Source organism: Vespula pensylvanica, chromosome 9 (assembly GCF_014466175.1).
Source record: "Vespula pensylvanica isolate Volc-1 chromosome 9, ASM1446617v1, whole genome shotgun sequence".
Taxonomy (NCBI): Eukaryota; Metazoa; Arthropoda; class Insecta; order Hymenoptera; family Vespidae; genus Vespula; species Vespula pensylvanica.
The window spans coordinates 7,353,103-7,378,350 of record NC_057693.1 but is presented as its reverse complement, the minus strand read 5'-3'; the positions used below and the strand labels follow the sequence as shown (position 1 = coordinate 7,378,350).

At 29.6% G+C, this 25,248-nt stretch overlaps 5 protein-coding genes across 9 annotated transcripts; 1 reads left to right on the top strand and 4 right to left on the bottom strand.

The window, feature by feature from the left end:
* Window positions 1–244: 244 nt before the first annotated feature.
* On the bottom strand, window positions 245–7,446 carry LOC122631494 (putative uncharacterized protein DDB_G0271606). 4 transcript variants are annotated; one of them, XM_043817228.1, is made up of 14 exons: window positions 7,131–7,446; window positions 6,920–7,061; window positions 6,700–6,819; window positions 6,343–6,608; window positions 6,146–6,255; window positions 5,320–5,976; window positions 3,994–4,182; window positions 3,514–3,851; window positions 3,136–3,435; window positions 2,641–2,908; window positions 2,122–2,184; window positions 1,785–2,047; window positions 1,499–1,646; window positions 245–1,422 (listed from the first exon to the last, which is right to left on the bottom strand). In XM_043817228.1, exons 1-14 carry the CDS (start codon window positions 7,358–7,360, stop codon window positions 1,415–1,417), a joined length of 3,102 nt encoding a protein of 1,033 aa, XP_043673163.1. In that variant the 5' UTR covers window positions 7,361–7,446; the 3' UTR covers window positions 245–1,414. The 4 variants fall into 4 exon arrangements, 2 of the variants coding, with proteins under 2 accessions (XP_043673163.1, XP_043673164.1); XM_043817229.1 differs by having other exon boundaries at window positions 1,785–2,044; XR_006327722.1 differs by lacking the exon at window positions 1,785–2,047.
* On the bottom strand, window positions 7,377–11,440 carry LOC122631495. The gene is made up of 6 exons (XM_043817230.1): window positions 10,961–11,440; window positions 10,774–10,887; window positions 10,549–10,705; window positions 9,525–10,473; window positions 7,734–7,842; window positions 7,377–7,429 (listed from the first exon to the last, which is right to left on the bottom strand). Exons 1-4 carry the CDS (start codon window positions 11,291–11,293, stop codon window positions 10,265–10,267), a joined length of 813 nt encoding a protein of 270 aa, XP_043673165.1. The 5' UTR covers window positions 11,294–11,440; the 3' UTR covers window positions 7,377–7,429; window positions 7,734–7,842; window positions 9,525–10,264.
* Window positions 11,441–11,804: 364 nt separating this feature from the next.
* Window positions 11,805–12,818, top strand: LOC122631496. The gene is made up of 2 exons (XM_043817232.1): window positions 11,805–12,307; window positions 12,428–12,818. Exons 1-2 carry the CDS (start codon window positions 11,963–11,965, stop codon window positions 12,503–12,505), a joined length of 423 nt encoding a protein of 140 aa, XP_043673167.1. The 5' UTR covers window positions 11,805–11,962; the 3' UTR covers window positions 12,506–12,818.
* Window positions 12,819–13,520: 702 nt separating this feature from the next.
* Window positions 13,521–16,094, bottom strand: LOC122631731 (BTB/POZ domain-containing protein KCTD9). Of its 2 annotated transcripts, XM_043817776.1 has the most exons (7): window positions 15,773–16,093; window positions 15,357–15,478; window positions 15,089–15,265; window positions 14,819–14,979; window positions 14,488–14,714; window positions 14,080–14,409; window positions 13,521–14,014 (listed from the first exon to the last, which is right to left on the bottom strand). In XM_043817776.1, the coding sequence occupies exons 1-7, from the start codon at window positions 15,818–15,820 to the stop codon at window positions 13,898–13,900; spliced, it is 1,182 nt and encodes a 393-aa protein (XP_043673711.1). In that variant the 5' UTR covers window positions 15,821–16,093; the 3' UTR covers window positions 13,521–13,897. The 2 variants fall into 2 exon arrangements, with proteins under 2 accessions (XP_043673711.1, XP_043673712.1); XM_043817777.1 differs by lacking the exon at window positions 15,357–15,478 and having other exon boundaries at window positions 15,089–15,238; window positions 15,773–16,094.
* A 3,609-nt stretch (window positions 16,095–19,703) lies between these two features.
* On the bottom strand, window positions 19,704–23,312 carry LOC122631692 (UPF0047 protein YjbQ). Its single transcript, XM_043817674.1, has 3 exons — window positions 22,713–23,312; window positions 21,947–22,083; window positions 19,704–21,815 (listed from the first exon to the last, which is right to left on the bottom strand). Exons 1-3 carry the CDS (start codon window positions 22,870–22,872, stop codon window positions 21,600–21,602), a joined length of 513 nt encoding a protein of 170 aa, XP_043673609.1. The 5' UTR covers window positions 22,873–23,312; the 3' UTR covers window positions 19,704–21,599.
* Between the last annotated feature and the right edge of the window lie 1,936 nt (window positions 23,313–25,248).

Genomic DNA, 25,248 nt, shown 5'->3' with positions numbered 1-25,248 from the left:
CTACTACGCAACGTATTTTGTGTGTATATACATATAATACTTTATATACATGTTAAAAATGACTATATGCATAATATGCATACATATATATGTATATATACATATACATACATATATATATACACATATATATACACACATATATATACACATATACACATAAAAAATTATAAGAAAATCAATGAGCACAATACACGATACGGATATAAAGGAAGCAGGAGGATGTAGAAAATTGAATATCATGTTTGTAATCATTTTTTGCGCATATCGTATATTTCTTGATTACCTTAAATCAGTTAAATTTATAATAATCATATGTTCATTATCTCAATCATTCTCTTGTATATGTATCGTGTTGTGTTATTCACGTTAAGGCAGCAGATGTTTAACACAATCTGCTGTTAAAGTAAACCATTCAACATAGCAATTTGTATTGTATTACTATCGGTCAGACACTCCAGGTATTATTGAGTTCGTATTTATACACCTGTGATCTGAGATATGGCCCTTTCATATTAATTTTCTCGACAGTCGCACCGTAGTTTTCTATATTCCGCACACGTAAAATTTTGTTTAATCCTTCAAGATAATGTTATTACTGCATCTTTCCTTTAATATGACTTTATATATGCGATTATAAATTAACTTTACATTGATTACAAATCTTGTACCGCTTATAACAAAGCTGATGGATCTGACGTTTAATTAAACATTAAATTAACGTATTTTTATAATTCAATCAAGTCATAAATCGCTATTTACTCATATCTGAATATTCAAGTTTTCATTATATTGATCAAAAATCTAGGAAATAATGAAAGAAAATTGCACATAATAATATGCAAATATATATAATAATATTCCAAATAAAGAAATATTAATCTTTTCCGAAATCGACGTGTATACTACTTCCGCTTAACTTTCATTTTGATAAGCTTCAATTAATAAGAACCGATAATGTTTTTCAAAACATATTATACTTTTACAATAAAACAATTAAAATGTAATGAAGATGTTGAAAATTGTAATATGCTCTTAGAAATATTTGGATTAATTATTTTAATTATTAAATTACTTATGGTTTGCTTCATAAGTGTATTTAAGATCTGACATATGATAATAGAATTAATATTAAAATTTTAATATATATTCGATTTTTTAGTAATATTAGAAAAAAAATATTTGTCAAGACTTTTCCATATTATTCAACAAAATATGCTGTTTTTTTCGTTTCTCATAAGAAATGCTTATACAGTAAGACTGCAGCAACTATACAATAGCTGAAGGCAAATGTAAACACATGTTAAAGAAAACATACGTTACAGACTGTCGTTTTAATTTCTTTGCCGGCTTTCATTTCATCGGATACGAATATTTCACCATGTCATTTGTAGACTTGGTGTGTTTGTAATCTTTATAAATCTGTAATATAAATATATATATTCATATGACTTTTTTTTTCTTAGACAAATACTTTATAAACGAGAATTAGACATACTCTCAATTTCTGATCCTGCAGAGATAAGTTTGGTGTGCGGCTGTGCAGCTGTGCTTGCTTGTTGATTACTTAGTTGCCCTGTAGTTGCAGGCGCAGCAAAGCCCGGCGGTGGTTGCATTGCCCAATGCTGAGCTGGTGCGTTCTGTTCCTATAAAATAAAATTAATTATTATAATTAGTATGTTAAATATTATAGATATAGTATATACATACAGAACTCACAATAATTTATTTTCACAATAATAAATAATAATTAATTTCATATATTATATTTATAGCTGCGTAACCTGTTGCGCATTGTGGGATACTGTGTGAGAAGGATGTACATGTGGAAATTGCCACGTGCTAGTAGTTTGGAATGGAAGAGGCCTAGATGAACTAACAATAGCTGGATCAATTGAAGTCCAGTCTGCAATAGGCCCAAAGTTGTTCCATCCCCCTTTTTGATGCAATGCTTGATGATGAAATTGTTGTTGTTGTTGTTGGCTACTTATCTCACACCAATCTTTTAATGTGTAAACAGTATCGCCTGCGCATTTACTGATACCTACTCCAGTAATAAGGAGAAAATTTTAATAAAACGCACTAAAAAATTAAACGCCTATAAATTAAAAGAAATTTTACCTTGTGTATTGAGTAGAGGATTTCCATTTGGAAGATACGCACTTTGCTGTGATGGCTGTGTTCCTGTAAATAACATACTAGACGAATCATTTATGAATAAAATTTTACTATGATCTTCAGATAAATGTGTGTATACAATAAAAGCCAATTTTGAATAAAATTGCACTGATAAAACAATGTTTATCGTGTTTGAATATTTAGTTAAATATTCAATGTATCTTAAAAAGGAGAAGAAATTTAATATAATCCAAATTGATTAATTATTCGTGACCTTGGAAGTGGTTATTTTGAAAATCTTCAATCTGAAATTATATTATAATATCCTACAACTAAATTGAATAATTCCTTGCTATGTATACATTTTTAATTTCTTTTTTTTTTCTTTTTGTTACTACGCTTACCATTAAACTTACAAAATGTATTATTTATTTTATGAAGACATTATGTATTCATAGGTATGTAAATTCACGCACTGTGGGCTATGATTCCAGATGTTGGAAAAATTGGAGAAACACTAACCCGTGAGGGCATTGTTTGTAGGGGCAGGCCGCGGTATACCAAGACCGAAAGAGTTCATGTGATTTGGGGTTGCGCCAGGAAAACCTGGCGGAGGGAGACGGCTGCGCTGTGCCAGACTAGCAGCTGTTACAGAATTCTGAGCAGGACTCTGTGCGCCACTTTGTAGAAGATTCTGCGGAAGACGAGACAGGAGGGAATGCGATTGTTGAAGAACTTGCAAATTTTGCAAGTGCTGCGCTTGTTGCTGTAGATGTGCTATGTGTGCAACCTAGGATGATAATTATCCATTTAAATTAATTTCAAATAATATTATGATGTTCGTTAAATATATTATAAACAAATATATGTATATATATATATATATATATATATATATATACAATTTATAATTATCTTTAAAATTTTTCATTACAATTACGAACACATTATCAATAATATACTCATTATATATATTTTATAAAGAAACTTTTTTATTTTAAATTAAATTTTTTTCACCTGTGGAAAGTGCTGCTGACCAAGATTCGCAAGATTTTGTTGATGTTGTACCCTGCTTTGCTCTTCTCGTTCTCTCTGTTGCTGTTGCTGTTGTTGCTGTTGAAATAATCTTTGTTGTTGTAACTGCATTTCATTCTCCATTAATTCTGCAAGGGCTTTTTGTGTTTCATGAAAAGGATCGAAGCCTAAATCGTCGTCTGCTTTTACATCGGATCCAGGTTCATGATGATTTTGAACTTCTTTTAAAGTTGCATGCCCGTTTTGCTTGATATATTCACAATTTTCTTGATTTTGTTGTGCCTTTGAAATATTCAATGTAGAGTTAGTTATCTAGAATTAGTATATCTCATGAAATATAAAAAATATACAATCACTAACTTGCATAACAAGCCTTTGTTGTAATGAATTTTGCTGGAAATCTGCCATAAATTTAGATGCAGGTGAATTAACAAGCAAATTTGCTGCAAAGGTGCCTGAAGATTCTGAGATTGCATTATACTGCGTATTACTATACACTTCCTCTTCTGCAAAGTCTTCAGAATTGAAAGTTACTCGTGGTGAATTGGAAGGACTAATTTTTCGTACAATATGATTTGATCGTGTAGATTCAGGATGAAAACCAAATGCTGCTTGCCAATCTTCACTTGAGTGAACTGTTGGTAAAGAATCAGGAATGGAAGCCAAGCCTGTACTCGGCCAATCCAAATTTGTATTTCCTATATACAATAAAAGAATACATTTCATTTTAACAAAAACATATGAAGAAAGTAAATAATGTATAAAATTACAGATAATATTTATCGTAAGTTTTATAGATAAATTTATGGTAACTTTAATGAAAAAATATAATGTACATACCTGTTAAGGAGTTGGATGTGACTGAGGCGGCTGTAGATATTTTCTGGAAGGTATTTGTACTGAAGAAACTATTATTGTCCGCCTGAAAGATTGACCGATGATTAAGTTGCATTTGAGACCCATTATGTAGCCCTGGTGGTGGCTGTTGATTGGCACCTTGCGATGAGTTTGTGCTAGCAGGTGATGAACCTAGACACGATACGCACATAGCGCTACACTACGAGACGCGATCAAGATGTCATTTATTTACTGATTATCAGAATGCCAGAATAAACAGCTTCTAATAACCTCTCAGCCACCAAAATTAAAATATACATACACATACCCAGAAATTAATACTGAATCTTTTAAAGTAATACCTACCACTGTTATTAATTTTTTGTAATTAATGCTGAAATATATATATATATATATATATATATATATATATATACATACATACATACATACATATATATGTACGTGTGTATATTTCGTATGACTTACATAATTTCTTTAATTTATTCAAATGAAGAAGATACACAGAGATAGACTTTCTTCTGGGCAAGTGTTGTATAATTTTGTTTCTTATGAAATTTTGTAAAAAGGATAAAATTAAGTGTATACAAAAATACAACAAACAGCTACTTCTTATTTTCAAGAATTCTCTTTATTTTGGCATATATCAATATCTATATTAATTCGAGATTCACAATCTGAATTGTTTGCAAGTCATTATATATATTTCATCTATTCTCACATGATTACTTATGCATTGTAATATGTATATTTTCTTATAACATTGGATTAACTTTTGATAATTATACAGTGAGAAAATCTATGTATCACAATATTTATAGAGATGTTCAACTTTAAGGATTATAAAATTATTTATATTTTTTTTTACACAAAGCTTTATAAATATTATAACAGATGAGAAAATATATGAGATAATCTACAATCATGCAATATTTGTATATCTAAAAACAATTTGTAAAACATTTATAATAGAACTATTAACACTATTCTTTAAATGAGACTTGTATACATACTAATTCATTCTAGTTTTTTCTTTTTTTTTTTTTTCTTTTTTTTTATATATATATATATAAATCTCCTATGATTGTTATTAATCAGGCAAAGCATCACATATTATTGTTCTAAATTTTGAAGATGACTTTGATATTACATTGTAACATACTACATTACTATTTAGAATACTTGACTGTAATTATATCTTTTTATACATCTTTGATTTACCTGCACACGTACATTCGCTTTCATCAATTCAATGTAAAATTAAAAAGTCGATACATAAAGAAATGACGACGAGTATAAGAAACTCACCTAAAATTGCAGCACCATTGTTCTCCTCACTTGATTCCACTAATTGTTCCACTTGATGATTTACATTAGAATCTTCTGAACTTGAAATTGTACTAGCTGGTGTACTACCTTCTCGTTGTTGATCTGTTTCACTATCCGAATGTCGTCGTTCCCCATTTTGAACTACACCATTTATTTTAAGTTCATTAGATGGTTGTTGTGCCGGTTTAGAAATTTTGTTAGATTGCTGCTGCTGTTGCTGCTGCTGTTGCTGTTGTTCAACCTTACACTTATTGCCTAACTTTTGCAATACATCACTATTCGTTTCAGCTGAAAAATTTCTTATATCCTTCTGACCATTCACTTGTGGTTGCACATTGTTTTGTACACTAATTGAGCTTGATTCAGAACGTGACGTTGTTCGAGTACTATGCTTCTCTTTGTTTTGACAATTTTTATGTTTATTTCGCGCTGCTTGTGCCTTACTTTCACTATTACTTTTGCCTCTGCGTAGACTCATACCATTTTCCCCTTTATTATTGTTATTCTGTTGATGCATAGAAGCTCCAGATGATATATGCGTTTGCTGAGTGGTAAGACTGCTACCATTAATTATGCTATGCTGCTGTGAAGTTGTTTGGGTAGGTGGTGATGATTCTTTACAATTCGTTTGTGTATCTGTAAAGTGTAAATATTTTTAAATATAAATTGCAATATTAAATAATAAATATATTCTCTATAAATATTTCAAATTTTAATATTATTGTATTATATCCATTTAATATATATATATATATATATATATATATATATATATATATATATATCTATTAAAGCAAATTCTTACTATTCGTTTGTCCTGGTTGTAACGAAGGCCATGCTTCCTTGGCTTGTGAATTCGTAGTTCCATTTTCTCGACCAATACTATTTGTAACAGGTGGTGATGGTGTTGGTTTTCTATATGATAAAAATGTTAAATTTTAATTCTACTATATACACTTTAATTTTACCTGTCATCAAAGCAATAAATTCGTATATTTTTACCGCTGCAATGCAGATGCATGAGCATGTAAAGATTGCACAAGCTTGCGCTCATATTCCTGATGTTTGCCTTGATGCATTTCCTCTTTCGTAAACGAAGCCTCCTGGTCCCCGAGATCATGTAAATACATGCAGTCTGGTTTTGGACACGCCTGATTGCGCATAAAATGTGAACAGTATTTTGTTGTACCCAGTGACGTTTTTATTGTCCGTCCGTCCACAACAATATTATTCACAGCCTCTATAGCACGCAGAGCATCTTCCTGACGCTATAGTTAGATTCATTAAAGATTCATTAAAATTTTAGCAAATTTTTAATATATTGTTGTAATTATAATAAATATAAAAAATGTAACATACTTGATAGGTGACATATGCCGAGGCACTAGGGCCCTGAGACCCTGCATAGGAAGTGCTCTGATTAATCACAACTTTATGAATCTTACCAAACTTCCCAAAATACTCATGTCTCTTTAATACCTATAGTAAATATTATTGTTACCACCTTTTATTATTACTTATCATATCTAATGTTCATATTAGATATAACCACCCATTTTTTACAATAGAAAAAACTTACATCCGCATCTGCCAATCGCATTGGTAATCCTACTACAAATACTAAATTTTTTTGAACTACCCTCACATTCGCTAGATGTTTACGATTCTCTGTAACTCTTTGTTTACGCTGCTGATCCTTCAATCTTTTTTCTGCTTTTAATCTAAGAAAAGGAAAATCATTCAAAATGCTGCATATACTTGGATATAGCTTATAATCATACAAAGAATACCTTGCAATTTCTTCCTTCGTAAGAGGCTTAAAATCAGCGGGGTTTTCAGAATAGGCCTTCCGGCACGCAGGGCATAAGCCATTTTCGTCCGTACGTATTCTATGCCAACAAAATCTGCATATTTGGTAGCCACATGTGCATGGAAAGAAATTTAAATCATCAACTTCCAATGGTTCCATGCACAATGGACACTCCACTGCATCCTCTCCACTTTGATTCAATACTGACATAATTTTTGCTATAGCCACGTTCGTCCAAAAGACACAACAATTAACAATGTATTTCTTCCTACTTTTGACCTGTATAAAGGACAACATTATAATTATAACTAATTACATATTTAATTAAAGAATATTTGCTATTTTACTTTCACACTCACACTTACTCTCTTTCTCTCTCACGCACGCACACACCCGCACACACGCACGCACACACCACACACACGCGCGCACGCACACACATAATCTATATATCTGCATATTTATAAAAAAGAACTACATAAAAACTTTTATCCATTTTCTCGATAATTTAGTATAAATTCAATGAAATATTTTTCATCGTACTAAATAAAATATTGAAATATGCTTTCAATTAAAAATGCACCTGTAATACCTCTCCTTTCAATAATGCACATACACAAAGGGTTTCCACAGTATTTTAGATATTAACAAAGCTTGCTACTTTCCTTTATGTTCTAATATCCTTGCACAATCTGGAAAAAATGATGACACGTCAGATTAACCTCGTAGAAAATTGATCAAGACGGAGAGTGTCGCGAAAAGGCGAGTGCCGTGGAAAGTGTTGGCGTATCTATAGAAAAAAGCCTTCCCTCTACTACGTCACCCGTATGGGAGTATTTGAATTGTGAAATAATGAACGTTTAAACGGCTATTGTTTAATTCCGGTAAAGGAATAATTGTTAGTGTAAAATTGAATAAAAGGAAAACGCACTGCATAGTGCAATTCCGACTGGGTAGATTTTGAAAAGTATCTCAGCGAGATAAAAATCGAAAAGATATATATCCTTACGCGATGGTCTCTAAGATAAAATATAAACGAGGTATCGTTCCTGAAGCGACAGAAACAAAAAATCGAAAGGTTGGTCTCCGTTTGACAGGAGCTGTCACAAGCGAGCGTTGAGTAGAACAAAGGACGCTCAACAGATTATGGGAGAGGCTAGCGAAATACTCCGACTAAACGACACAATGGTTAAAATGATAGCGATAAGGCGAACATCGAAATCGTTAGTGACGTAGTTTAAGGTAGTCTACAAGATACACCAAAAGTGGACAGCAGTGTTAACGAGAGCACCGCAAGAGAGAGACTTTCCTTCGTTCGCCCACCATCTCGCTCTTTCTCTTTCTATCTCTTTCTTTCTTCGCGTAATACGTCGCGAGACACAAACCGTACGAGAGGGCGACAATCGGACGAAACAGCTGTTGGTGGCGTTGAGAAGAAACGACGAAACGTCATTAGCGTGCGAGTGAGAGGTACTACGCCATCATAGTTACGAATTTACGTGAAAATCCGTGAAAATATTTAGTGGTGGGGCATGACACGTAAATTTCGCGAAACCTCGTTTGCAAGAATTCTCTCATACGCAAGGACGCGACGATCTCAACGTTTCGCGATGCAGACTTGAAGAGGAAAAAGACAAGTTGAAAGCAAAGAGAGACAGAACGAATAGAAGGAAAGGGGGCGCTGAGGGACGTGGAGGAAGAAGGAGGAGGAGGAGGAGGAAAGAGAGAGATAGAGGGGGAGGGTGGGAATAGTAGGAGGGAGAAGTGGACGTAGAAATAGAGAAAGAAAGGACATTCGCTGCCATAGCTTGCCATCCCTTTCTAACTTACGATCGTCACACAGTCTCTTTCGATGTGTCGAGAGACAGACTTTTATGTCGATTTTACAATTTCTCTTGGCACGTTTAACTTTCGAAAAATGTACAAGGATAAGACTGACATTGAATAAGAACACCGTGCACGAACAAAAATGATTCACGAATAGAGTCCGATTGAACGGGGAAACTTCTTCCGAAGTACCAAAAGACTTGAGAGAGATTGATACTCTGCTTCTCGTTTTCTTTCCATCTCTTTCTTTTTCCTTAGAACATCAAGCACACAAAAAGAATTGTCGCATACGTCACAAAAGATCGAATAGTTCGATTAACGTAGTAGTCGTTCGATATCCTAGGAATGTTTTCAAGATATCGAAGGAACAGTCGCTTTAACCTTAATTTCGTTCTACAAGGAATAATCACTTCTTTTTTAACGGAGCTTGCGCGTCGACAATTATCGCGTCTTCCCACATAGCGCTCGCCAATTCTCGATTAGTCGCGTATGTGACATTCGCTCATATGTTAGAATCTCTCTCCTTCGTTTCTTCTTGTTTACTTACGTTCTTAAACTTTTCCACTAAGAAATCTCTCTTTTCTCTACTGGAAAATTTTTTTCTAAGCTTCCCGAAATTTGGTCGAACGCGCAACTTGAGCGCGCAGGAACGGACATTACACGCTGTGACTACCAGAGGGACCCCGAACGAAGTGAGGAACGAAGGGAGGGGAAAGAATTGTCAGAGCGCATGTCGTGGAGACGCGGATTTACTCTTTATAAATACGTAAAACGTCTCTTTTTTAGTATTGGTCAGTATCGACGCGCCCTTCGTTTTTATTATTGATATCTGCGCATGTAACGTCGATCTTATTTTATACATCTCATTCGATTCTGTACATTTTTTTGCATGTCAATTTCTTAATATTATGCGTTCGAGCTACACGTTAATTTTTACATTTACCGCTTTGCCCAAAAATTGTTTTAGTTATTTATGTTTACAGTTCTACCAACCACCCCAAACAAATATTCCTGTAAAACCGATCGAAGATAAAATTTTCTGCGTGTAAAAGAACGTGCTTGAATTGATTTATGTGTTGTAATAAATTTGAAAAAATTGTTTATGAGAATCATTATTTCAATATCTTTACTAGTTATACTTAGATCATAATTACATGGTAATACGTCGTTTTCAACAATTTATGTATATAACTGTATATTATATATAAAAAGTTAAATATATATATATATATATATATATATATACATATATATACATATATATATATTATGGTAGTCATTTTCTTATCATTGTGACTTTCTCTTCTTATTAGTTGATCCACTCGTTTTTAATTCTTTTTTGGATTTATTCTCAGAAATAACACCTAACAATGGATGACGCGTTTTTAAATTTTCAGGAAATGGAACGCCTAAATTTTCTAACAATACGGGTTTAACTTTTGGTACACTCGATAATTTTCTCCTAATTGTTATAGAGCCTGCTGGTTTTATATTAACTATAAAATATGTTATGATTAGTCTATACTATATTAATTGTATTCTTTCTTTACTACTCAAAATGAAATAAATACCTGCTTTATATTGTGGGTTTATTTTACCAGTGCCAAATACGCAAGTAATGTTGTGTTTCAAATCTCGTTTAATAGCACAGTATTTTTCTTCTCCAACTCTAAATTTTGATTTATTTCCTAATACTAAGGTCTGTCCAATTAATTCTTGTGGATTTATCTAAAAAAATTTTTAAATATAAATCACTTAATGTCAAAAATTAAAATATAAATTATAAAATATCTTACTGTTTTAGGTATATCCATAACAAAAATATCTTCGCTGTCTGATATATCATCGAAATTGAAACTAGAACTTGTAGACTCCATAGTTAAAATTTCTTCTTTCATCAAATCTTGAAGCTAAAATATGATAATTTGTTAAGGTTAAACTATTTATTTTTTAGTTTCAATGTTTAATGTAATACTTATATACATTTTGTGGTCTCAATGATGATTTTACTGTTACTGTATCAGGATTCATTTCAACATCTGCTTCTAAGTTAGTATCTGTTATATTTTCCTCAAGATTTCTTTCTTCATTATTTATATTTTCTGATTTCTTCAGAATACTTTTTCTATGTGTACCATTCATAGAAGTATTTCCTTTGGGTGAAGTACTTTTTGTTGTTATTTTAATAGTTTTATTCCTTTTATTTAACTGCGGATGATCATTTACTACATTTTCAATTAAAACCATAGATTTATTCAATTGTGTATTTAATTTTGTGAGAGGATCTTCATGCTCCCAATCTAACATTTCAACCATTATAATAACAAAATTTCTTAAAACTGTAGAAGTTATAGATTAAACATGCAGTTTACAAATATATAACTCAATAATTATACAGAATTTGTGATTCGATCAATAGTTTTCTCAATTTTGAAATATTTACAATATTTAATTATTTTTCATATAAACAAAATAAAATTTGTATAAATGATAAGATATGTAATTTATAATTTTTACACTTAAAAATATACACACGAGTTTAGGTTAAGTACCATACTATGGATTAGTAGATTATCAATTGATCTTTTCTATTCGATTAATCATATATCGACGTCACAATCGATATCAATAAATATGTTAAAATAAACAGAGTTGAAATATCTTTTCCATAGATATTATACCGTTACTAGATAGACTTCTATTAACTTTTATCGAATGATTTTCATTTACGAACACACAGCGACACATGTGCTTTTCTTCTGAATATTAAGATACCAGTTCTAAATCGACGACACAAGTAAATAAAACACAATTCAAGATGGCACTCTATTGAAAGTCAAAGTTATTGAAATATAAAGAAAAACTAGTTACAGCGCAGTAATACGTCAAAAATATACGAAAAGGAAAACAAAAGGTTATTTCACAATTTAGAATAAATCGTAGTAGAACACGAAAAACGTTTATAAAGAATTAGTCACTAAAATAATGCCAAATTCGTTAGCTGTTTGTGAGTCATTTGATTTTTCAAAACCTGAATTATGGTTAGAATGGATACAGAATTTCGAACAATTAATAGCAGATTTTAATTTGGAATCTGACAAAGAAAGGATAGAACTTCTTTTTTATACAATGGGTTCAATAGCAAAAGAACTCATGACAGAATTAAAACCAAATTTTGAAAAAGAAATGTCTTATGAAGAAGTGAAAACTGAATTTACTAAATACCTCACTGTCAAGAAACATGTCATTATCGAACGACAGAAGTTCAACAATAGAGTAAAACTACCTAATGAAACGATAGATGCTTTTACAACTGATCTACTTAAATTGGTAAGTAAATGTGAATATGGACCACTGGAGAATTACATGTTACGAGAACGCATTTTACTTGGAATTGGATACAATGAAACATCAGCATTGATAGATGCTATGCCCAATTTTACTTTAAAGGAATCAATATCCAAAGAGAAAGAGGAAAAGATACAAGAAGACAGTATTTCTATTGAAAGTAGGTTGACTAAGAATTAAGTCAAAGTGAAATGAAATTTGCTTGGAAAAAATATTATATTACTGTGGAAGAAATATAATATTTTACTCCTTAACCAGCTGTTTTTAAATCATCATTTTCATTGATAGCTATTTTATAATAGTAAATATCAAAACTGTCAAAAATGAAATTGTAGAAATTATCATAAAAAAGAAGCGCACAAATCAGTGATAGAATAAGTAAAATATAACAATAGTTTTTTTCAATCTGACAATCTGATTAAACAGACTGAAAAATCTGAAAAATTATATATAAAATGAAAAATTATAAAAAAATAAATGATACAGAAAAGGACTTGTGGTTTCTTTCAAATTAAATTCTTATTATTTTTACATTATAAAATTTGTTTTACTTTGATCAAAAGAATTTTAATTTCTATTAAAAATCATAGGGACTTGGTAAGTTATTTATAAGTATATACAACAGTGACATAATAAATAACAAAAAATGTTATTTCATATCATCGCATGTTTAAATATTATACATGTAATAATTATGAAAAGAACACCAGTGTAATTAAGTTATATTTACACTTATTATTCAGAAGAATATATGTTTCATTTATATTTGTATTATAGCTTGTATAATTTATACTTGTATTATAACGAAATATTATATCTAATAAACAGTACAAAAGTAGAGTACAATTATGTAATGCATTTTTTATAGAAAAAACTCAAGTGCTATAAATTCTATTGCACAAATAATACAAATATAAAGTATATCTCCAAGATTTTTCTAATTTGTATTTTATATAATATGTAATAGGAAATATATTTCAATTAAACATACAATATATTTGTATTAAATATGTTAATTATGTAAGTCCTATTTAGTTAATATTAAATAATTAATTTGTTTTTCCACTAAATATATTATTATGGAGAATGTAATAGGATATCTGATTTTATAATAAATGTGCTAGTGCACACATATAGTAGTAGTAGTACTAGAGAAAGAGCACATATAATATTCCAATGGAATTACATTTTTTTACTTAATTTATAAATTCTACCTTATCAATTTTCATTTTACCTAATAGAAATAAAAAATTACCATAACCATAAAAATTATGGTAAATGTTATCTTTCATTACAATTTTTTTTTTTTTTCTTTTTTTTAAGAAATTGTATTGAGTAATCTTCTCTCTAATAAATATTTTATAAATAGAAAATAAATGAAAATATATAAACAAAATTTAATAATTTTACCTAAATGAATTATAAATATAAAATATCGATTTTACAAATCATTTAAAATTTTATCAATGTTGCCACTTATATTATTTGACTAAAATATCATTCAAGTCAAATATAAACCACATTTATATCACAATAAGCAAAAAATTATAAGAATTAGCATTTCTTTTATTGTTACCGAATGGTTTGAGACATATGTAATGGTGTAAGCATTAATTCAAACGTAGCATCTTTCAAATTTGCTCCACGTAAATTGGCTTCTTGTAAGTCTGAGCCTGATAAGTCACAACGCTACAATATAAATTTAATTATGGTAATAATGATGCAAATGAACAAAATAATTATCATTACTTTACCTCTAAATTTGCACCAGCCAATACAGCTGATCTTAAATCACAATTTCGTAAAATAGCATTCTTTAATGTGGCTACCCTCAAGTTCACTGCTGGCATATTACTTCCTTCAAAATTAGCATCTCGAAAATCTGCACCTTCCATATTTGCAGGTGAACCATTAGGATCTTCAAAGTTACATGAACGTAAATTTGCAGAAGCCAGATTGGCACATGGCATTCTTACACAAGAAAGTTGTGCACCTTGGAAGTTGGCATGAGATAAATTAGCTCGTTCAAAACAACATCCTGATAAATTAGCACCTGCTAAATTACAAGAATCCATAACAGCATACTGAAAGCAATAATCCAATATTTAATATATCCTATTAGTAAAAAAATACAACTTTCATTTTAATTGTAGTAAACAAACCTTAAAATTAATGTTCCTAAGATCCAACTTAGAAAGATCGGCACCTGAGAAATTGACACCTTGAAATCTAAGTTCTGAAGTTGGTGATGTGGACATAATTGCTTTTACAACATGTTTGCGGCTTAAAGTTATGAGACCATCTGCTGGTGAGTTTTTTTCATTGGCCATTTTTGTAAGAACACATATAGCATTTTCCATTCCATAATAATGAGCCTCTGCAAGCACACCTAAGAAGAGATGTATGGTAAATTGGAAAAATATATATATGTATTTCTTTAAGTCACAAGTCGTGGAATATTCTGCATTTGTTTGATTAATAAAGAAAACATACCATTCACATTAACATTAGAGTCTAATATCATTAAATTATGCCTTAAGAAATTCAATAATGGTTCAAAGTATATAGGACTTCTATCAATTAAAAAGGCACCTTTGGGATCTTTCAGACTTGGTTTCAACATACAATCAGACTTTTGTGTCCTTGTAAACATTCTATAAAACAAGATTATATTTATAACAAAATTTAAGATAATACTATTTCACTGTTACATTATACAATACAAGTATAATTATATAATTGAAAAATATTAAATGTTCAAACCTGGCTAGCATACTCATCGGTTCATTTTTTGTTAATGTACTTCTTGTAGTAGTAAAATATTTTCCTCCAACATTCAATGTAATCCATTCTGAATTTTCATTGATTTGATCGTCATTAGCAACTTTATTTTTATAAATAAAATCTTCTCCACTTGAAACATATAATATATCATCATCTCTATAAAAATAAATTAAATGTAAATAATTTAAAAAACCTATTAAGAATTAACATTTTCTTAATGTTTCAAACTATAATTTAATGATTTTACCTAATCAACTTAATATCATCAATTTCTCCGCCTTGCGGAGTAAAGATTCTTTTAGCATTGATTTCAAACTTTGTACTAGCAGCAAACAATAATTCATCTAAAGAATGTGTAATCATAAATACCTAGAAGAATTAAGATACCAATAGTAAATTAAAAAATCATTTCTTTAATTTAACTATAATATATCTATGTAATGATTTTCATATAGCTATAACCAACAAATGATTATTAATTATAGTCAATATTTTAACTAATAATTTTGATGTCTGTCAACAAATTAAGATATAATATGCAGAGCTATAACTTTACCGATATAAAATAAAAATAATGAGTATTTTATCAAAAAACAAATTTAAATATGTATTTATGTGTGTAAAGAATTTATAGTATTTAGATTAAATTTAAGGAAATATAACCTTGCCATTAACATCAGTGCCATTCACAAAAAGTATCACTCTCTTCATAGTTCGGCAAAACTATAAATTCTCGTGAATTGAATAAAACGCCGGTAATCGCCGGTAACGTTTTATCGAAAAAATTATATCTACATAATCTACCGAACGCGTGACATTTTTTTATTTATAAAAGTACAGAGTAAACGATCAAGCGTTCACGTAATACTTAACGTTTAACACATATATAAATATATACGTAATAAAAACAATTTTTTTTCGTGGATACGTTGGATACGAAAGACTCGTTATCACTGTATACAGATCAGTAACGACCTCAATCGGATGACTCAATTATTTTCAAGAAGAATAATAAATACACGGAGATATCGCGCTATTGAAGGTCTTTTCATATTCCATATTCGTAAGCATTTGTTTGCTTATGAATCTTTCCAATTAATTTAATCGTATATATTGTTGTTTTTAAAATAAACAATTTGATTCCGTATTTTATATAATTTTGTAATTACTTTCATAATTATAAACTAATTTTCAAGTAATTTGTGAATCTGTTATTTTTCTTAATATTCTTAATCAAATAAGTTCGGATCATTAAGAATAGAACAAATCTATAAGATCTTTCTCATTAACGAAAAAGTAAAAAAGAGGAGTATAAAAAGAAAAAAAAAACAGTACTAAGTGATAAGAATCTCCAATTGTTTTATTATTTGTTCCAAAAATGACGAAGCATCGATTTCAAGACTTATCCATATCTTTTATTTTCTGTATTATTTTCGTTTATTGATTGGAAAAATGATAGGAGTAATTGGAAATGAAAGGGTCAACAGATAAAAATATACAAAGTAAGATCTTCCATCTAGAATGTTGATTCTTTTTAGTGCCATTTTTTGAAGTATGCAAAAGTGCCATTGCTTTTGAGAAATACAAGGCCTATGTGACTATCAATGACAGTAACATGTATCCTTATTCCATGGTTGTCCAAGTAGAATATCTGCAATGATCGTTCGGCCAGAATATACAAGTTAACAATGTGCAATACCTTTTTCTTCCTTGTCTCATCACATATGAAAATAAGCTTCAGAAATACCTTTCAGGCTGTTGATCACATTACGCTCCTGCATGAAGATCTTTTATTTCTTCTTGTATCTCTCTTTTTTTATGTAAGTTTTCAAAAGATACACATACGCCATTTTAATATTATATAAAAATGTTTCTTAATTATTTTTAAAAAATGGAAAAAAAGACTTCTTGTGGGATCTAATGTATATACATTTAATGTGTGTCATGATAAATTAATTAATATTTCTAAGTATATATCTAATTAGCATTAAATTTGTATTGTGTTTGGTACAATAAGACTAAACTATGTTTTGATAAATTGTTAAAGTTACTATTGTCGTAACTGGAATTTTATATATATATATGTATATATATATATGTATATGTATATATATATATATATATATATATATATGTAATAAAGTATTTTTTTTATTTTTTATTATTTTTTTTTTTGTAGAAACTCAATTCCAGCGGGCTGCATAATTTCAATGCTTAAATTTCAATAATGTTAATTTCACTTAAAATAAATTTCTAACATGATGTGTGAGAGTGGCTGCATTGCATTCGGTATATACCATAATCCTAATAAATAGATTAGAAATGTTCTTAGCATAAGTCTATTTTGTAAATTACTTTATGTGAAATAAATTATATCAAACTATAATTTTATATATACACACATACACACACACATACACACACACACATACATTTCACATAATGGGAAGCATATTAAGATTAAAAAAAAATTAGATTAATATTTTGTAATCAATATATACATATATATTATACATATATGCATATAAGATATATATATGTATATATATTATATACTATTATTTTTATTTTTCAACAGTTAAGAATCCCTTGCAAGGAGGAAAAATATTTTTTACTTACTATTAATTGCAAGTGTATTAATTTAATTTTAAATATCAAGGCCTCGTGCATACTGCAGCAGTGATTAAAGTTTAGAACGATATGCTAAATAAATTAGCAAAATTGTTCATGTTTGTATTATTCCTTATCCTAAAATTAACTAATGAAATCATCTCGCTGCTCCAGTATGTATGCCATATATGAGTTAATTAAATGATTTGAAAGAAATAATAAATTTTAAATGGAAATTCAATTATTATGTCTTTTGAATATCTAGATATATCAATATCATTCAATTTCTTAAAAATTTATATATACATGTTAAACGAAATTTATACGAGACATGTAGCACACATGCTTGTAATACAATAATGAAGAATTTTCCAGAAATTTGATTCTCAAGCCTGGTCTTTACATAAAATTGAAACATTTGTAATTACATGCAGATAATTAATGCAAAAAACAAGGGACATTTATATTTCATTTACTAAGATTAAAATAGTGTAGATATATTTAACATATCTTATGATACTCTTAACTTTAAAAATTTCTTCTATATGAATGCCAAGTTGGATGTACAATTTATCGATATTAGTCAGCAAAAGAGTTTCCCATAGTATGAAGCATTAAAATGGGCAATAAATTGTTTTTTGGATTTAATACATTTAGTGAATTAGTTGCAATTAATATCATGCTCTTACAAAATGGATTTATCTTTCTTTCACATTTACTTCTATGTAAGTAAAATAATATAATAAATAGAGTTTAGTGTTCTGCATGTACATTATATGTAGATTAATTTTTAATGGATATCTATTTCATGAAAAAAGTTATTCATTTTTTTATTTTGTACAGAATTTTCATTCAAGCGAAGATAAAAACTGTACAATCCAAAGGACCAAACAAATGTTTGGCACAAAGCATTTATCTTGATGAATCATTATTATGTATATCCATATGCTCGTAATAACAAAGGGATAATTTATCTTTTACTTTGTTTTTACCATATCTTATATTAAAACTGTCCAACTGGCAGGATTATACACAGAGAAAGAAAGAGAGAGAGAGAGAGAGAGAGACAGAGAGAGAAGAGAGAGAGAGAGAGAGAGAGAGAGAGGGGGAAGGAGAGAGAAAGATAGAGGGAGAAAAGAGAATTTTGCTATAAAAAAACATAGTTTATAAATGTTTGTATGTAAATGTTAAAATTTCAGTTTTTCTTCTTTTTTGATTTTTTTTATCTCTGCACTATAATCATATTTATAATTTGTTCTCAGGCAACTCTGATTTTATTTTGTTCTATTTTGGTATCTTAGGCAGAAACAATTGCTGCAGTTATTTAATCCTTTGCACTCCTCAATCACTTCTGATATGATACAACATTTAGTTAATAAAATAAAATAATATAAAACATTTTCATTCAGATATTGTATTAAAAATATAGAGGATGGTTCTAACAAAATATTACAAGTTCTTTTTCTCAATATTATTACAGATACCAACTTGAATTTTTTGTTTAATTAAATAAGACAGAAATTATTTAATATATATAAAAAAAAGGTTATTACATTTTTTTATTAATGAAGCCATCAGTTTTTATGAGCTTTTTGATTAAATAATAATAATAATAATAATAATAATAATAATAATAATAATAATAATAATAATAACAACAATAATGACAACAATAATAATAATAACAACAACAACAATAACAACAATAACAACAACAACAACAACAACAAATATTATCTATAATAGTTTAGAAAAAAAGAGTTCAAAACATCTTATTTGAACCACCATCTATACCTTAAGTGCAATGCAATGCTTGAGTAACAATATTTTATATATTGTTTTGTTTTATCATTTAAATGTAGTGTCACATCAGAGATGATTCAAGAGTTTTAGGGAAAATTAGTATTGTCACACCAGCAATGTGAGTGCAAAGGGTTATATTTCTTTCCAATAATTTCACTTACAAATTAAATTATAAAAGAAATCTGTGAGCAATAAAATTCACTTATATTTATTAGAAGCAAAGTCTGTAATTTATATACCACCATCAAGTGTAGTAAACATGCAGTACAGTAGCTCATGCTACTCCAATGATGTATGTCAGTATTGGCAGCTTGACAGACATATATTTGCTTATCACTTATCCTCAGTTAGACAGCTCAGTTGTTATTCGGCATATAGGCATAAAAATTTCTTGTTTTTTTTTTTTGGATATATTTAGAAGATCAAAATCACAATCGCGCGCATGAATTTCGTAATCTCCAGTATTCGAGATTGTATCACGAAGTGCACCAATCTGGTGTATAATTTTGTTATAGACGAAATGTTATAACTCGTTGATATTTAAGCTATGGATTATTGGATTAGATATTTTACAAAGCGTATCCATTAATCGATGAATGGACGATTGTTTACGCTATACATGGATAATATTACTGACTAACATCAATTTGCTTAATTTTATATTAGATACATTTACAAGTTCACAATAACCTTTGGTTAATAAGAAACGTAATGAGAATGCTATTTTTATTATAGCTCTTTGCAGTGCTAGATCTCTGTAGGAATGTATGCATCATTTTATATTACACTAGGATGTTTAGATTTTAAATTGCCAAGTTTTGCTCACAAATGCAAAATATAGATCATTGCTGTATAATCTTGGAACTTTTAATGGTTCTTAATTTGCACACATATCAGTAAATGCATCTTATTTTTAAGATTTCGGAATTACTTCTAGCAGAAATGCATTAGCACAGCAAAGAATTTTGATATTAAATTTGTTGAGAAATATCTTTCTATGTACACCCCCAGTGTAATGGAAACGTCATTAGAAATAGCAGCACTATGAAAAGCAGCGAATTAGAAAGTTATAACAAAGAATGTATTAAAGCTGGTTATCTTGCATGATATAAAAAAGAATGCAAGTTTTCAGACCAGCACTTGTCTGTATAATTTTCTTGGCAAATTTTACTATTTTTGTAAAAGGGTCTCTTAAATAAAGCTATATATAATTAAATTCGGAGTACTGGACGCATTAGAATGCATTAGATTATTTGTATCTAAGAGTAACGAGAAAGAGTATAGGATACTAATGTAATTACGTTGCATTTCTCTAAAATATGTATAACTTATATCTGTCATGATTTTTTTGGTATGGAACACTTTATTGCACAGTAACTGCAATGTATCGTTACTAGATTAAACATCCAACTTTGACTTTTGTACCTTTTGTAATTTCGTAAAATGAATTTAATAACGCATGAAACATAAATAATGAATGAAAAATTATTGTATGGATCACTCAAATACGTGCATGCTTATTAACCCTTGTCGTACGAACCCTGGAGCCAATACAGACCCGAACGCAGAAAACTCGCTTCGATTGTTCGATATTTAACAACAGCCGTTGGTTGTTTATGTTACAGCGTGTCTCAAAAAATCCTCTTTCCAACAATAATCAATGTGATAGAAGCGAGAAAAAGCTAAGAATCCGAACATAACCAGGTATCAACCTCTGTGCAATTATCTGAACCGTTAGTACTGACAGGGTTAAAATCATTTTTTATCAATTTAAAGCAGCTTATTCTTAAAAGCAGATGTAAAAGAAAATTAAAAAATAATATAATCTGTTTCTGTAATTGTGTAATGATTCAATTGAATACCTAAGGTATGACTCTAAAAATTAAGCAAATTCCCAGCTATTTTTTCAATATAAATACTCATATATACACTCCTTATATGTTTACATAGTATCCACTCACTCTTCCTTGGACTCTACTCTTAGGTTTTCTCTAGAATTAAGCAGCTGCTAGCTTGAATCACTAGAAGTAGATATGTGCAGCTGACGTTTGCCACACCTTTGGGGGTGTGATTGGTCCTAGCTGCTAGTAGAAGCAATAGGGCTGACAGGACTTAGAGGGCTACGTGCTGAATCCCTGAGACAACCGGTCAATGTTATAATTAATTTGCGACTTCCTGCTTGATCACGATGTTCGCAAAACCAAATACCTTGCCATGTACCAAGGGCTAACTTCCCATCCGTAATTGGAATACTTAATGAAGATCCCAAAAAGCATGCTTTTACATGTGCCGGCTAAAAAAAAGTTAAAATTAAAATTTTTAATACATTCAATTTTTTAATCATAATTATAAATAACACAATTTGTTATAACTATATTAATTTATAGTTCTATTTTATAATTATTATAAAATTAAAGAACTTACCATGTCGTCTGGACCTTCACAATTATGTCTATACTCTAATCCTTCAGGAATTATTTTATTGAGCATCATTTCCATATCATCTCTTACATCAGGGTCCCAGCTTTCATTTAATGCTAAACTAGCTGATGTATGAAGAACTATTATAAAAAGCAAATATGATTTTTTTAAAACTTAGTTATATATACATATACGATGCTGTTATATATAATAATAATAGATTAAAGAATCAACTAATAGTTACATGAATAAAGAAATCAATTTTTTCAAATACTTCTTAAAACTTCTTCTCCTGAAAATATCATATATACGCTGCACAAGTACATGACTTAGCAATACTTAAAACTCTCATCTCTATTCTACGTAATTAAGATGTAATTAAATAAAAGAAAAAAAAAAGTATTGTAAACATATCTAAAGTAACCTAATAACTATTTATTGATTTTTAAATATTATTTTAAAAAATAAAAAGCAAAGCAGTAATACAGCATAGGGTACATGCTTTATACTTTAATACATATTTAGATAACATTGATTATGTTAACATTGATTATTTATTATAATTAACAATATTTACGAATATGTGTATACATTGCATATATCATAATATCTACATATATATACACACACACACACACATAACACCGTGTAGTTCATATACACGTACATGGAATGTAATATATGTACATATGCGTATGAATACACACACACACACACACACGATTACCAGTCGGTACAAAAATCATTTACGAGAAACAAAATTACTTACTCTGTATGTGACAAAGACCAACAGAGAACTGATACAGTTCTGGAATTTGTCTTAAAATTTCTTCGGTGACAAGATGTACGCCACGATGCTGTGGTCTTAGGTTAATTTTAGTTTGATACCAGGCCGAACCAATTTGAATACCTCTATTTGACGAGGCCATGATATGGTAATTTTTATGGAAGGATCGCACGTTTAAATGGAACGGACAATAACTCCTCTTTCTGCGATGGTGTGTATCTTGCGGTCAGTTTATTCGAAGCCGAAAATCACGATTGTACAGTCAACTCCATTTGAGAAACACTACACACGTCTCGCATCGAAAATTGTTTGACTATTCACAAATGCGGAAGAACCACATCCCACGAAACGTATTAACGTTTGATTGTCTAACTTTATATCTGTGTAACACGTTTATTCACGAAAACGTGAAATATAACGATTGCCTTTACGAATATTTAAAGGTATGTGTATCCGTGTTGCGTTCACAGACTTGTATCACAGTTTAACAGTCGGTCGACTCCATGTCTATATCCTTTGATAGTCGTGCCGCCGGAAACCGCCATTATTGACGATGACGACCCCAACTCTGTTAGCTTTAGATATACTAGTTGGATATGTTCAGATAAGTCAGTACGGTCAGTAATATTATATATCGTCACAGAAGAACGTTCATAGAAATAGCCTAAAGAGGGATATGGCAATACGAATTCATGCCGGATATGCAATTGGATTTGACAGGCGCGATTATATGACTTCTCCATTCACTTACTTTATATTTGTTTATATTGTTACACAGATATACGAGCTATTAAAACGTTATGTACAACTTCACTTGCAAAAATGAACTATATTAACAAGAAGAACTTATTTATAATATACAGATTTACAAGCTCTATTGAAACAAGAAATTATAAATATTCCAAAACACTCCTAAGTCAGATTGTTTCAGATCGTGTTCGAAGATAAAAAAATACTCGTTGTTAAATGTTAAATTTTTTTTACACCTAGAAACAGACTATCCGCTCCGAGTTCACTTCAAATTTCTCTAAGCCGACTCGTAAGTATGTGCTTTCTTTTTTATCATATGGTGGTATCTTTTAAGAAGAAATTCATTTTATGCAACTTCAATTCGTTAACATTATGTTCATTATTATTAGTCACAAATTTTATATTATTACTATTATCTTACTCGTTTTCAATAAAAGCATATAAAAGGTGTAACGAATCATTGTTCTCGTAAATGTTATTTTCAATGTTTTTCGTGAAAAATAAATTTCATATAGTGGCGCCACTTGCAATCTGTAATAAAGGAGAAGCTCGTATCTCCATCACTGATTTTCATATATACGTTTCTTTGGTATTTTATCAATTTGAATGAAGATAATCTACGAATTTATCCCTTTCGTAACATAATATACTAACATAATATCTATAATAATAATATAAACATTACAAAGTAAGGAACACTTTTAAACATTTAAATAATTTGAATTTATTTTCTCTTAGATTTCAATTTTGCTCTGCACTAGTGGTCGTCTACTCGTATGTTTATTATGTGTTTATAATAGTACTATATTGCTATATCGTTTACTACATGTAACGTTGAAAAACAAAAATCATTGATTGACTTTGATAGTAAATGGAGGATCAGTCTTCTTTTGTACTCCGATGAGAGAACAACGATTTTTAAATAAGACGACTTCAAAAATTAATACTAACCATAATTTTGGAATTATTTAAACAATATAAAAATACGCGAAGGTAAATAAACTAATATTTATATGATAGAAAATTCGATTAAATATTACACGGCTTGAAATATGTGTTAAAAAGAATATAATTCTAAATTATTCTCTCTTAGACTTAAATTTTGTATTGCCGGATTTTGGCTACGTGTGACGTCAATAATATCGAACCTTTAATTGACTTTGATAGTAACTACATCAGTCTTTCTTTGTATTCCGACGAGTTAACATCGAAGTTCTTACAAAATGTTTTCCTACAAATAATAACGAAGAATTAAAGCGAGTATACTCCTATATTATACATTTCCTTAATAATTTAAATAATTCATTTTATTTTAGATTTAAATTTTGAACTGACGATACTTGGTTACGCGTGACGTAAACAAAATGGAAGCTTCGATCGACTTTGATAATTATTGGATCATTCCTTTGTTATATTTCAACCAATGCAGATTAAACTCTTCACAGAATGTCTTTCCTACGAGTAATAATGAACAGTTCATGCAAGTACATTGTTATATCACTTATTCTTTCAGTATTACATACGAATTATTGTATTTTAGGATGAAATGGTGTGGTGGGGATATTTTCCCACTCGTGACGACAATAAAATCGTACTTTGACAGGTACTGGTTCAGTCTTGCTTTGAATTTTGACGACTACGCATCGCAGCTTCCGCAGCACGCGTTTTCCGCAAGTAGAAACGAAGAGGTCATGTAAGCATATCATTAATTCTGTCTATATTCTACGCGAAATATTTTATTTCAGAACGACATGGAGAAGTGGGGATG